Below are 15,188 nucleotides of genomic sequence, written 5' to 3' on the forward strand. Positions count from 1 at the left end.
GGATGCAACAACGATAGCGGCTCAGTATTGCACTTTATACATCACCCCTGACTTGCATTAGTAAGGATTTTTATGTAACTTGCGCACAAAACGGTGTTTTTATGTTGGAGGTTGTTCTGGTGGCATCAAGCATAAAGCCGGTGGCGATGCAAACAGAAAAACGTTGTGTAGCGACAGCCTTAAACCTGATAAGTATTCAGGGGAGTACACCAACACGCCTGCAAGCAATCAGAGGACTGAGATAGAGTTTGTAAGGGTGTCATTGATTAGCAGGCTGCAATGAGGGAGGCAGGCTGTTGAAGGATTTGTGAATGCTTCTACTCACCCGCTTGATAAATGTTTTCTTTTTGTTTGCTCCTCTGTCACTTGAGTTTCTTGACTTTCACTTGGCTGCAATCAACTTCGCTTTGTCCTCTGTCTTTTGTCTTTATAGCCAGTCACCGAGGGAAGCTCGTACCTTTCCCACAGAGGGATGTGTGAAGCATCATTATGGTATCAACATGAGAGTCTGAGCCGCCGCCATCCGGCATCAAAAACAAATCGGTTTCCCAGTTTTGGCACGTCCCTCCAGCCCATTGCTATTCAGCTACATCAGGCCTCATTTGAAGTGATGTACTTTAATTTCTGATGAAGATCAAAGTGTGTGTTTTTTGCCTCTGGTTAGGGTGCAGCATCAGCCAACAAGTGGGATTAACGCTGCAGCTCAAGGACGCTTCAGCAGAAAACCAAAGCTGCTGCTGCAAAAAAAATGATGACAAATCTCTGCAGGTCTGCAGTAATCTGGATGCAACAAGGACAGGTATAACAATAATGATAATTTTATATATAAACTTATATACATAATTGATAATTAGCAGATAGTGAGGTTATTTTGGATCATATAAATATTATTTAATCTTCATTCAAGTTATACATTTTTAATTATGTGATTGTGCCTCTTCAACTAATATCACAACCTTATAACATTTCCATAACATTTAGTTATTGCAGGAGTACTTAATGCTCATGAGGATAGATTGAATGCTGCTTAACCTGTGAATATGGGTAAAGAAATTTGAACAAATTAGTAAAATATACAAAAAGATAAACATTTGTGAATGGAAAATATTTCGGCCTTTAGAAAATGGGGAAATTTTATTTAATTACCAGTGAAACATAATGCCAAGACATCTGAGATAGTTTATGTTTAAAATTTGAGTTTATGTTTAAAATGTGAGTATTGCAGATCTTAAATTGTAAATAAAAAGTATTTTTAAGTTGCTGAGATTGCAAATTTCCTCTTTCAGATTGTTTAAGGCTGTAGCTGCTTGTAGGAGTAGGCTCACCTGCTGTTTAAATGAGGATGAAACGGTAATGTATGCAAGATTTCAATGAAATACTTTTAATGCAATGAAGTTGGGAATTTTGATTAAACAACTTGAGGCATTTATTTCCAGCGTGAACCAAAATATTTTTAAAAGTTTTTCCTCGATAAGAGGAGACAACTGCAGATTTTCGTCATATGTTTGATGGGAGTTTTTCACTTAGAAAAAAATAAAATTACAGGTAAATTCAACAGTGGCCTTGCGGGGGTGCCTGCTGGAAACCAACATCACGTGTTGGCTCAAATCATATAGTTTTTCTTTTCTGAGGATCTACCGCCCTCTTGTGGGGAAAAGCAGTATGGCAAAAATAAGAACTCTTTTAGACTATACCATTTAGCAACGCACAGGGGTAAAAGCGTGGATAATTCTAAATCGTAAAGATTTAAAATTACAATAATCACATTATGGGGGACCTTTAATAATAATTACACCAAACTACAAAAGATTACACACCTTTATTCGTCGTTGAACTTATTAAATATGTTTCCGTCTTTGGAGCAAAGTGGTACGTTCCACTAGTATTGAAGGCAAAGCTGAAACCGAATTGTCCAGCAAGAGGAAGAGCCGTCGCTGGCGCTTTCCCCCGCAGCATCATTTAAAAAGAAAAGGCTGTACGATTTCTTTAGCTTGTAGTCTTCCAGACAGGTCGCCATGGCTCTGTGCGGGGGTGTCGGAGCCATGGCTTTGCCCAGCGAGCTTATCGTCCACATCTTCTCCTTTCTGTCCGACCGAGACAAGCTCCGGGCCTCGGCTGTGTGCTCTCGGTGGAGGGAGTGTCTCTTCTACCCCGCGCTGTGGACCGAGCTCAAGCTGCGGATAGGTGGAGGCGGCTGTAACGGCTCCGAAGACACCTCCAAGCTGGAGTTCCTCATGCGGAAGTTCGGCTCCTTTGTGCGCGAGCTGCAGCTGGAGCTCGCGCCGGTGGAAGGTAACGTCAGCCCGCTGAACAACGACCCGTCGTCGGCCAGGATGGAGCAGCCTCTCGGTCCTGATGGCGACCAGCAGCACTCGGAGCGATGGAGGGACGCCATGGCCACCTTCTTGGACCAGGTGTTGTGCGTGTGTACCAGCATCCGAAACAATAGGTGAGGTTGTGTTAGCATCCGGTTCAGAAAGTCGCTCATTGTTGGAAATTTTCAGCATTTGCTGTAAACAAACCTTGACAGGGCGTTACGTAATCGTGTCGTGTCTGCTGTGGAGCTAACAGCTCGTGTGCATCTGCTGACATTTTTACATTTAACAGCTTCACGTTTTTATTCTGCTCTGGTGGCTGAAAGAGCAGCTTCAGTGCAGCTGGCAGGCTTTGTTGGCTGTGACCTGCTGATTTCAGCACACACACACTTCCCTTTTCATGTATCTGCTGTTCTGTAGAAAACTGTAAGCGTTTTATACTGTAAATAGATATAAACATGTATATTATGTGAAGTGACTAAAGGTGGATTATTCATTGGGACATTTTATTTCTGTGGGGAAAAAATAAACAACTTTCCTTTTGTAGTCATGACGCCTCCATTGTTCTGTAGAACTTTCTAGCATCCATTCAAAAGTTTTCTCTTTGTCTCACAGAGAAGGAAGCTCCTGGTCAAATGGGCGGTTCATGTGTGGTCCTGTGAAAGGGTTATGAACGGTTAGGGTTATGTGTGAAACCATTTGAATTATAAATCCTTACTTGATGTAGAAAACTACATGAACAGCCTCAGTTTGGAGAAACAGGGCAGTTTTGATCAGATTGACGAGCAAACTGCTAGTCCAAGTGGGGGTAATTACAGTATGTTACTGCAGTCCTAACCCTGACGGGAATACGCAGTTAATAGCTGTTATAGTGGATGGGTGTGTTTCAACCAGGCCCCCACAATGCAGCTCTGAAATTGAGTCAAACCCGGAAGTGAAATAAATTGCAGTTCCACCCTCATCCACTAGGGGCTGGTGTCAGAAACGAGCAAATCCTCATTGACTCCCATGTTAAAAATACCAATTTCACAGCAGAAATAAACATGTTTACAGCCTGGTACCAAAACATGTTTTTTGTTTAAATGATCTAGTTTACACTCATGACAACTCTGAGGGGGATGAATTGTTTTCTCACTCTTCTGTTTAAGTGTATTAAAAGTCTAAAATTCTGTATAATTAATGAGCATCAGACCCACGTGACCACAGAGCTAGCTCCGTGGAAAGGCCTCAGTAGAGCCTCGGTCTGGCCTGGAAACTGTTCCGTCAGTTTCAGTCTCTCAACTTAGACCATTAGTTGTTGCATTTGTGTGTTCTTTTTGGATATTATTTGTGCAATTGTTGGACAAAATGACTTGCTGTGGCATTAATTGCACTAATAGAGCGTCCAAGGAGTCTCCATTTCATTTTATTCAGTAAATAAAATTATATATTTATGTATTTTAGGTCACTGCCGAGCTGAGCTTAGATTTTAACATGTACTGTTTAACCATGAAATTTAAATGTAATAGGGTAAAACCCAGTGCATTTAACATAATGCTGCACTTTAGAAAATGGGTTGAAATATAACATGTTGGTGGATCTGGGTTCCGACTATCGGCTTGTGGAGCTCTCGGGAGACCGACGTTTTCCACCCTTATCCCCTCCCCGCAGACCGGTCCATCTCTGTCTGATCGCGGCTTCTGTCTGCTGCGCGCGGGCTGACGGCTTGTGGAGCTCTAGGATGGAAACCTTTCCACCCGGTTCTCCCCAGCGGCAGCTCTGTGCATCTCAGATCGCAGCGGCACTTGTCTGCTGCGCGGCTGCCGGCTTGTGGAGCTCTCGGAGACCTCTGTGTTCCACCCGGTTTTACCCAGCGGTCAGCCCGGCGTATCTCTGACTCAGAAGCTCTGGTGTTGTGCACAGTTAACTCCGGTTGTAGCTAGGTTGCTACCTCCGTTAGCTTAGCTCCCACCTCCGTGTTAGCTTTGGGTTAGCTTCAGGTTAGCTTGTAGCTAGTTCGACCGGGTGTTGTCAGTCGATCCCAGCCTTACAGCCCCACCCTCAGCTCCTCCTCTCTTCCCTTTTATGGAATTGTCTGGGCTTGATGGAACCTGTGACACGGTCGAAATGGCGGTGGTGGCCACCCCCCATTTTGGCAGAAAAACTTGTTATTGGAGCCTATGGAAACCCATTGTCCATATATTTATGTCGATGGTTTCAACTAGGTGTGGTACGGAACATCCTAGAAGTGGTGTTGTTCTGCTAAATTTACATTTTGTGTCGGTTTACCTAAGAGATGTCCGTGGCCTCCGCAGTGGGTGGGAGGGGGTTTCCAGAATGGAGGTCAACTTTGCCAGCATCTTCCCATCACACACGTCCTCCACAGAATCCAGTGGGCAGTTCAGACCCGAACTAGCGTTCCTAACTAGCTTGTTCAGTCTCTTCCTGTCTGTCAGCGCTGCTTTAGTGTTTTTATGAACAGGTGTGGGGGGGGGGGGGGATATTTCACAGGAGATCTGTGTTTGTTTTAGGATTCTTATGTTTAATCAGAGTAGGGTTGTCACGGCGTGAAAATTTAACCTCACAGTAATTGTGACCAAAATTATCATGGTTTTCGGTATTATCGCGGTATTTTTTAAACGTGCTACATTTTCAGACAACTAAATAAACCCTGTATATCAGGAAAATATTGTCCTCAGTTTGTGTCTAAATTTTGCCTAAAATGTGTTATTTTGTAATTATGTTGTTTATTTGTTTACATTTTTCCCTTTAGTCTTTAAAATACCAATAGTTGCCCATAACTTCTTATTTTATGTCTGTTTGATGTCATCATTTTAAAAATATTAGATCAGATGATACTCGGTACTCAAGTAGCCTTCTAATCAGATACTTTTTTTACCCTTACTTGAGTAATAAACCCTGTATATCAGGAAAATATTGTCCTCGGTTTGTGTCCTTCCAGTGAGCTTTGCAGATGTGGGAAAATGTCATCAGGCAGTAATCATTGTTAAATTCATAATTATTCTCGGAGAGAGACCAACTCTTATCTGCCCCTGGGAGCCCCGTAATGCATAGCATCATTTCAACATGGGGGTGTCCGCGACACGGTTTATATGCAGGTAGCGGCGCTGCGGCTGCTTTATATAGCGACTCGTTGCATTCTCCCTCAACCCAAATCCTCGGATCACGCATTTTAGCTAAAACGCTAACGTTAGCTTGCCTTGCGTTGACTGTAGAGTTGTGGGTGTTGGTCACGCAGATGTGTCATGAGATTTGAAGCGTTGCTGCCTTTCACAGACACTTTTTCTGCACGTGCTGCAAACAGGATAGCCGTCTTCTATCAGCTGTCCCTCGGCATTCTTCAAATATCCAAAAAATGCCCGTACTTCCCACTTTGTCTTCTTTGAGGGATAATAAACGTCCTGAGCGCTGCCGTCGCCTCCTTTGGCCATTATTTCAGCTTTAGCTTCAAGAAAGTTTTGGTTGTAAACAACAAAGTGCGCATGTGCCGCCGGCAACTTCAGCAGATGATACGGTGGCTGGTAAGGGTCACCGCGCCTACACCGCAGCCATGGTAACCCACCGAGATATATATTTTTTTAAACAAGACTGTTGTTATTATTGTCAACTTTTTTGCCGAGGTTTACCGCTACACCGGTTACCGTGACGACCCTAAATCGGAGCTAATCTGTTGTTTTCAAACCGAGGTCACTCGAACAGCTAACGAGTCATTTAGTTACCACAGGATCCCTCATCTACACATCTAAACTATCTAGTACCCCACATCTGACCGTTGGATCCAGCTGGTTCCTTGTTTACGGAGGAGTCGTCGGTTCACCGTTAACATTCTGTACCAGAAGTTTTCCCTGGAGTTTCTGGGACCTTTACCCTTGTCTTTATGGCGCCAGCCTTCAAAAGCATCAACACGTGTCATGTCACCTGCGTCTGCTAGGTTTATTTTGTATAACAGGATGTAAAGAGATCAAACGGTGGTGCAGGAGTGCAGAGCACCCAGAGCTGCTTGCGTGATCAGTTGTTGCCGTTTCTGTAAAACTTTTTATTGATGTGTGTGAAATGAACGTCTCCTAAAGGTTGTAAAGCGTCATTTCTGTACTCATTCCATTTGCTGTCAGTGACTAATGCTTTCTTCTTTCTCTTTTGTTTAGAAACTTGCAGAAGCTGAGTCTGTATGGAGACACCTTTATGCTCCAACAGGAAGGACTGCTGGACAACTCCATCCTGCATCAGATCCACCAGGGAGACAAGAAGATCAATGAGTAAGATGGTGTGAAAGCTGTGTGTGAACTGGGATGGCTTGTTTGTTTGAATCATAAAACTGGAGTTCTGCTCTTCCTGTTGGACAGAATCCAGCAGCTGTTCATGGAGCTGCTGTCCAACAGCAGGCAGCTCAGATGGTTGTCCTGCAGCTTCATGCTGGGTCTGGTGACTCCCTGCTCCCTGGCCTGTCTGTCCAATCCTTCAGCCGAGACCCTCCAGCACCTTAGTCTACTGGACCACCAGCATGGTCAGTGTTGGTCTCGCTCACCTTGAGCTCATCGTCCTACAGGAGCAGGTCTGGTTCAGGTGTCTCTGTCCTGGTGTCCTTCAGGTCCCCTCATCCCACCGTCAGAGCTGGACCGGCTGTCCAACATTCACTCCCTGGCTTTGGAGTTTTCTGACTTCACCTCAGAGCTTTGTGGTTTGTTAGCATCGCCGCGGCGAACCCCGCTTCACCGCCTGGCCCTGCTGCTCAACGGCGCCGCCCTGGAGTTCAAACAGCTGGAAGGGACGCCTACCGAGGACGACTGGAAGGCGCTGGTAACGTTTAAACCAAAGTCCTTATTCATCTGTATCTTAATTATTTAATCACCTTGACGGTAAATTAGAGGCCCACCGATCTGGGTTTTTTAAGGCCGACACCGATTTTTTTTTTTTTTTTTAAGGAATTTGTTGCCGATGGCCGATATCTAAACCCGATTATTATGGCTGATATGTTCGTCTTAGCAGCACGTTCATTGTGAAAGACAACTGATCACTCACTGTGTGTAATATGAATTAAATAAATCATTACATCTCTAATATTTATTGAACTTCAAATATAAAACAAACTCAAAACATTTAAAAGAGCGGTGTGTTGGGGTCCTTCGGGTCCTTTCATCAGTCTAGTAGAGGCAGTAAATTAAGAATAATTTCAGCCGATGTAGAAAATTTGAATAAATCAGCCGGCCTCTAAGGTAAATGACACCCTGTTTCCGGATGATTCCCAGATCCGTGCGAGCGCCAACCTTCGAGTGTACATCATGGCACTGGAGGTGGACAGCTCTGAGCTCCTCCGGGTTCTAAAGCCCAGCCTTCCCCTGGAGCGGCTTCACCTGGACAGCTACGGCACGATGGTGAGCGACGCCATTCTGGAGCTCATCGCTCAGCAGTACAACAAAACACTGACCCATTTCCTGCTCCTGAGGGATGGCCCCGACTTCCCTGACCTCAGCGTCAACCGGAACGAGGACCCTCTGGTAATGTTGGCCTGGAGGTGTACTCAGCTGGCGGTTCTGGTGGTGCACGGTGAGTCCGGGGTTGGGAGGAGTTTGATGGATCACACTCGGGGGCGCCGCTGTTGACCTTTTCTCTGCGCTCAGGTTACACGGTCTGGTCCCATAACCTGGTGGCCATCTCTCGGCTCCGTGGCTCCAGTCTCCGCGTTCTGACCGTCTCCGAGGAGAGCATCGACTTCGACCCGGACCAGTCCCTGTATGTGGAGGGAGACCCTGTCCACAACCTGGTGAAGGAGGTGTCTCTGGGCCTGGGCCATGTTTGGCACCCCTGCCTGGACTTCAGCAGGGTTTTGTCTGAGCCCACCCAACACTTCCACCGCGAGCTGCATGCCTTCTGCACGGGAATGTAGGCAAGGGACGGCGAGCCGAAGCCGGACGGGGCCGGGCCTAACGAGTCCAGGTTGAGTCAGACCTCTGATCCTAAAGCAGCTCTAATCTAAAAATTCAAGTGAACAAAGTTGTTTTTATTTTATTTTTATCACAGAATCAGTCCTGTTGATTTTTACAGAAACCACAAAAAACATTCAGCTTCTGGTGGGTTTCATTTGTCTGTTAAAACGAATCACCTGCTGCTTCTAACACCAGTCTGACCCGGTCTGGCCTGGCCCGGTCCAGTCTGGTCTGACCCGGTCCGGTATGACCCGGTCCGGTCTGGTCTGACCCGGTCTGGTCTGGTCTGGCCCGACCCGGTCTGGTCTGACCCGGTCCGGTCTGGCCCGACCCGGTCTGGTCTGACCCGGTCTGGCTGGCCCGACCCGGTCTGACCCAGTCTGGCCCGACCCGGTCCAGTCTGGTCTGACCCAGTTCGGTCTGGTCCGACCCGGTCCAGTCTGGTCTGACCCAGTTCGGTCTGGTCCAGTCTGGTCTGGTCTGACCTGACCCGGTCTGGTTCGATCCGGTCTGGCCCGAACCGGTCCGGTCTGGCCCGAACCGGTCTGGTTCGGTCCGGTCTGACCGGTCCGGTCTGGCCCGAACCGGTCTGGTTCGGTCTGGTCCAGTCTGGTCTGACCTGGTCCAGTCTGGCCCGACCTGGTTCGGTCCGGTCTGGCCCGGTCCAGTCTGGCCCGACCCGGTCCGGTCTTGCCCGACCCGGTCTGGCCCGACCCGGTCCGGTCTTGCCCTCACATATTCAGCTCTGTGTTTGTCACCTTTACTTCAGAGCTTCTCTGTATGATGTTTTGTTTTTCGTCCATTTTTGTTCCACAATGCTTGCCGTACCTCCCCGCTCTGAGTGTTCTCAACCTTTCTGTTGTATTTAGTCTTCCGTGTGGGCCGTTGTCGCCTGAGAAGGCTTTGTGTGTCCTTAAGTCTGGGTTTATTATGATCCTGCTCCCAGCTGGAACAGGCTGGGTGATGGATTGACTCTTGGTTTGTAAATCAGCAACTTCCTGGGCAACAAAACCAAAGCTGCTGCTTTCATTTCCCGTCGCTCGGATTCGGGAGCCTCGTCAGCAGGACGGGAAGCTCTAGTGGAAGTTCAGGAGCCAGTTTCAGGATTAGAGTCAAACGAGCGACCTTCTTGGCACCTTACCGACAGTGTTGAGAAGATTTTTGTTACCTGCTTCCTGTCCTGCTCACTTCCTGATGAGCCTCAGCGGACAGCCCCTCTGACTGATGTTCAGAACCAGAACAACAACAACATTAATGTGTTCTGTCTTCTACACTGGTTGTAAATTTTACCCTTTTTTCTTTATTGGTGATTATTCCGTGCATTATTTCTGATTCAGAGCCTGTTTCCAGCTCTTCTGTTTGGTGGAAATGTAATTTTAATTACTCGCTGACATTGAGGCACCAGACGGGCTCTGAGATCTTAAACTATTCTAGAAAAAAGGCTGTTTTATTTGTTTGTTTGTTTGTTTTTTGTTTTGTAGAAGCATATTTGTGTTCTTCCATGTTCTTGTTGAGGCCGAGCTGAAGCAGCAGCTGTAGGCGCGGCTCTGGGGTGGCAGATTTACCAGCAGCACTGTAGGAAGGAAAGCCGTTCCTCGTTGAAGAACGTTTCAGGGTGACGAGCAGAGACAGGAAACGGGGATTCGCTGAGGTGTTGTTCATCCAGACCCCAGCTGGTGCACAAGCGGGTCCTGCTTGGTGCTGCTTCTGCTGTGGTTCCTTCAGCACATCAAGGTTCCTGGACGTGTGGCTGAAGGTGCGCTGTCGCCTCAGGTGTGCCTGTGACATCACTCCAACAGTGTGGTGGTGTGGAGGAGAAGGATGTACTAAACAATCAGTCTTTTTTTTTATTTATCTTGAGTCACAGTTGCCTTGGAAACGCCCTCACTTTCTCCAGATAGTTGTTCTTGTAGACGATGCTGATGTTTATCTTGCCGTCCGACAGAAGCCCTCCCTCTGCTTCAGTTTCGAGGGTTAGCAAACTTTAATCGTACATTTGTTTCTGAAGATTAAGGTTGACAAAGACTAAAGAAAGGCAAGACCTAGCTGCTCGTTGCACACGTCTGTGTCGGTGTTTGACCCGCTGGGCCTGAGCACGTCTGAGCTGACAGGAGGACGTCTGACTGACACGGCCGATCTTGTGTTTCCATGTTTGTTCACAAAGTGCTAGCACGATCGACACGTTTGTGCCCAAGGCGGGCGTTGGTGATGTCTGACGTCCCGCAAAGGTGTTTACCAAGAAAATTCAAGTCAGGAAGAGCCGTCGTCAGACGAATCTTCCTCCTCGATGGCGTCAGCTCAGGACAAAGGCGCTGTGGGTTATTATGGTCTGTCGTTTACCAAGATGACCTCCTGATGTGGAACTGTTGACATCACCCAGCACTTTACTCGTTTCCGAATGAGTCGGCCCCGGCGACGGGCCCGCGGTTACCAAATGTTCTAGTGAAGGGACCTTGATGGTTCGGCCATGATGATCTGTACAGTCCTTGGTTCATATCTCAGGATAAAGGCACTTTGGTACCAGGACGGCGGTGAAGGACACACCAGCATGATGCATCCAGAACTAGACATGTTGGCTTTGTGTTTTAAGATCTCCTGTGAAGGATTTTAATGCAAGTCTTTTAGAACTTCTGTCAGACGTTTGTGTCGGTCAGAGGCAGAAAATCAGCGTTGTCTTTTTTTAAGTTGAATGTACGTCAGACTAGCTAGAAAACCTCTTTGTTTTATGTTCCGTTTGCTTTTTACAGTCGGTTTTACCGGCTCTGGTTACCGTTGTTTCAAGTGTCCTCGTGTTGGAGACCCAAATGCGTCCGCGGGACGGAGTCTCCGTTTGCTTTTCCAGATGTAACCCTGGGCAAAAAAAAATAAACATTTCAGTTATTTACAAAACTCCCAACAACAGTTTCCTCCTCTGACGTCTGTTGCCCGCCGGCTCAAGAACAGTCTGATGAAAGCACATCCTGGTCCGTTTTTGTGTCCGAGGGCTGGAGGAACTCGCCTCCAAAACCAAATTTAAGTTAAGAGTGTGATGTTCTTCTAAAGAGACCAGAACCGACTCAAACACGTGAACAGTGTTCGAAACTCTGAGCTTTCGGTTCTCCAGTCTGGCGATTTTTGGCTACGGAGGCTAAAATTTGAGCTGTCCGAAAGTTTCCGAGTCTTTTTGCTTCCCAGACCTTTGCTCTCCGTAGTTTTGTGTTAGACGTTGGTTGTTGCCGTTAGTTTGCACTTTAGAGACGCTGCGTCACGCGCTACGGCGTTACGCGCTACGGCGTTACGCGCTACAGCGTTACGCGCTACGGCGTTACGCGCTACAGCGTTACGCGCTACGGCGTTACGCGCTACAGCGTTACGCACTACTGCGTTACGCGCTACTGCGTTACGCGCTACGGCGTTACACGCTACGGCGTTACGCGCTACGGCGTTACGCACTACGGCGTTACACGCTACGGCGTTACGCGCTACGGCGTTACACGCTACGGCGTTACGCGCTACGGCGTCACGCGCTACGGCGTTACGCGCTACAGCGTTACGCGCTACGCCATCGCACACCACTGCGTATATTCCCCATGTGGGTGTTTTAACTTCTCTTGTAGTGTGCCTGTATATTTTGCGTACGTTTTCACATGTATCCGGTATAAATGCGTGAACGAGCTGTTAGTTGTGAAATGTTTTACGCACACCTGAGAGACTGACTGTGTTAGTGTGTGTGTGTGTGTGTTTAGTAGTGGAGTTCTATCACTTCTGCCGCAGAACGGGACAGGAACAGGAGTCGTTCGCTCTCAGGGTGCGGTCAGGTTCCTAAACGGCGGAGGATGGAAGGGAACGTCCGCTCAGGCCTCTCAGGAGTCGGTGGATCTGTTCTCCTCTGATGAAGCTGCCAAAGAGCTCCGTAGAGCAGCCGGGTCCGTCTGAAGTGCCCGTCCACAAACAAACGCAGTATTGTCTCTGATATTTAGTATGTCCAAACCCGTCTTCGCTGGAGCTCAGAAACCGTCTGATGTGAGTTTGGAGGGAATTCAAACCAAAGCAGACTTGGACCGCGGTACTGGACCCAACATTGTTGCACATCTCAAAACGTGGCCGGTTTGTTACCTCTGAATGGCTCTCAGGGTTCATGTTAACAAGACATCATTAATCAAACCCAGATTCATCACTGAGTGGCCGGAGCTTCAGCAGCCAGCTCGCCGCCGCCATCGTCGCTCATCGGTTTCTGTCTGAGGTTCACTGTGAGGAGCGAGTGAATGTAAAGCAAAAGGCGCAGGCTTCAGCCATGACTCCTACAGATGCTTCCAGATGTTACTGATATCAGAAATGCCCGATGGGATATCTTCTGCTCAATGGGAACGCTTATTCCTGCTGTTGGCGTGTTCTCTGCTAAGGGCGGGACATTTCACGTGGAGGGTTCGGTTCCTCGGGTTGGCTAACTACGCGGCTGTAGCTTGTGCATGAAAGTAAATCTAAACAAATGTAGTATATATTTTTTCACTTTGAGTGGTCTGATTTGGGCCAAGTTCCACCGGAATAGCAGCTGGTCTGAGCCGAGCGGGAGTGTGTGTGTGTTTCTGCGATGCCATGCGTCGGCCGTGTTTTCGGGCCTTTTGTGTCTGGTACACAAAAATAAAAACAGCCTACTGAGAGCGCGTCAGACGTGAAATCTTGGTGCTTCTGCCTGTAAAATGAGTCGGTCTCACGTTCTGAACCAGTGTGGCGGGTGAAGACGTTGCCATGAGAGGAAGCTGACTGGTTTCTGCTGCACGAAGGCTCAAGTTTGATGAGTAGAAAGAGCTTTATATGTAAAAACGTTTGCCATGAAAGTGGTTTCAAAGGCTCTAGAGGCGAGGAACGGGTTCGTAAGAGCAGCCGTGCTCGGCCCAGTCTGCCTCTTTAGTTCTCTTGTTGTTTTGAACGCCGTGTGTTTTTCTGGGTTTATCCTGGGAGAGAAAACGGCACTCCTGCGGCCCGTTTGATCCGGATCCTCAGAGCTGGCCTCTCATTCGCTCCGTCTGAGTATTTAAACGGTCGCCATCGCCGTGCCGTTCAGGTCCAGATTCACACGTATGGTTGAGTGAGAGCTCGGAGGCACAGTACACTCGTTTTCTCTCCACCTCGATGCCAACTTTAACGTTTGTCGTGCCGACGCTCGGGATGTTTGCAGCGTTCTGGAAATGAAAACGTCTGAAAGGATGAATGATGGTTCTGGGCTCGACGTTTAAATGCCCTCAGAGGCAGATTTTAGTTTCTGGATCCGGGCTTTCCTCGCCACAAAGTTCTGCTGTTTGTTTTTTATTGTTGAATTTCACTAAACGCTCCAACAACGGAGCCATCTGTGAGCCCACAAAGGGCCGGACCCGTGCAGGAATGTGATCCTGGTGTGTTTCAGCCTCATGGAGGAAAACGAACACAGGAAGTCCACCGTCGTACAATCAGTGTTTGGACGCGTCGGCGGGATTGTTTCCAGAAATCTCGTTTCCTCCCGTCTTTGATGCCAGTCAGCTGCTGCTGATGATGAGTGGGTTATTTATGGTATGAACTTGTACCTGCTGCTATGTAGTTGTAGAGAAACGACAAAAGGCGCTGATTTTTGGACCCGGTGGTTTTGGTGCAGAGGTATCGGAGCTCAGCAGCCGCGGCCGGGACGTTTCTGGCTGCTAAACAAAGTCTTTCTTGTGGAGAGCCAAAGGTCCTCATTATCCAGGCAGGTGAGCCTGCTGCCCGGTCCGGCTCACAGCTATGCAAGACGAGTGCACATACTCCAAACCCGTAGTCTCACCTGTCGGAGTGGTGAAGATGTACGCTAGGAAGAAGTTGCAGTGACAATACTTGGCCTTACGACCGTTTGTGGGATCTTGAGTCGTTTCGTCTTCAGATGTCTGGATTCTGGCCGGCCCGATGGCGGCGGCAGCAGTGGTGATGGCGGCTCACTCTTGGTCTCTGTGAGACTGGCTAGACGGCCCCAGTTTTATCGTGGTACGAATGTTGTGCATTTGTTTAAAATCAGGACAGTTTGCATTAACAGCAGTTTTACTAGTGGCTACAAGGGGGCAGTGCTGACGACGCCCGGCTGCGTCTGTAGAAAACCATAGAGGAAGAAATATAAACTATATGCATAAATAAAGTATATATATATATATATATATATAAACTCACACAGTGCATACTTGTATAGGTGTCAACAAGCATCATCGTGTTCTGTAACACCTGTCCGGGTTCAGTTTCTGAACATGAAACGTGTAAAAAACCACAGACTTTGTAAATCAGACGCTGTTGTTGTGGTTTGTTTGTTTATTTTCCAGAAATGGGTTTTAACCATCATTACTGTTGAATGTTCCGAGTGTAAAAAGCTGTTTGCAAAAGAAAGACTGGACCCAAAACACAGCTGGGTGGGCTCGGGTCTGCAGCGACCCATCTTACATGCTGAATCAGCTGATTTGCTTCAGGTACGTCTGGAGCGTTCCCAACACGGATCAAAAAACAGCCTCTTCCCCAAAGTCTGGCTCACGTCTGATTAATGTAGAATCTGTTCTTCCCAGTTGTGTTTTGGACGGGTCTGCAGGGAAAGAGGCCGAGGGCCATGTTGGAAAACGCCACAAAAAAAAAGAAAAGGCACATGGATGATAACACCTGAGGGTCCACCTGCCCAGAGTTGATTTGAGTTGATGTTGAATGAATGCTTCTTTTTTTTTAGCCAGTGAATAAAAATATTTTAAAAAGTCACTTCCTGTTGTCTTGTTTTGTTTCTTAATCTGTTGTTTGGAAATATTTGGAAGCAGTCGGAGACTTGAGGACTTAACGGTTTTATCAAGACAAAACAACCGGAGACAACTGGAAATGAATGACACAAACAACACGATGGAGAGAAAAGTGACCGGTTTCAAAATAAAGACATTTGCGCTCAGCGTGATATCAGGATGTCTGACAGTACCGAACACTTTCTGATTGTCTGAAA

General features: G+C 47.4%; 1 protein-coding gene across 1 annotated transcript; it reads left to right on the top strand.

Annotated features, from left to right (window-relative positions):
- The first annotated feature begins 1,656 nt into the window (after nucleotides 1-1,656).
- On the top strand, nucleotides 1,657-14,956 carry LOC107372884 (F-box only protein 33). Its single transcript, XM_015941085.3, has 6 exons — nucleotides 1,657-2,449; nucleotides 6,461-6,571; nucleotides 6,659-6,819; nucleotides 6,904-7,112; nucleotides 7,562-7,859; nucleotides 7,934-14,956. Exons 1-6 carry the CDS (start codon nucleotides 2,016-2,018, stop codon nucleotides 8,197-8,199), a joined length of 1,479 nt encoding a protein of 492 aa, XP_015796571.2. The 5' UTR covers nucleotides 1,657-2,015; the 3' UTR covers nucleotides 8,200-14,956.
- Nucleotides 14,957-15,188: the final 232 nt, after the last annotated feature.

This window comes from Nothobranchius furzeri, chromosome 18 (genome assembly GCF_043380555.1).
Source record: "Nothobranchius furzeri strain GRZ-AD chromosome 18, NfurGRZ-RIMD1, whole genome shotgun sequence".
In the NCBI taxonomy this organism is placed as follows: Eukaryota; Metazoa; Chordata; class Actinopteri; order Cyprinodontiformes; family Nothobranchiidae; genus Nothobranchius; species Nothobranchius furzeri.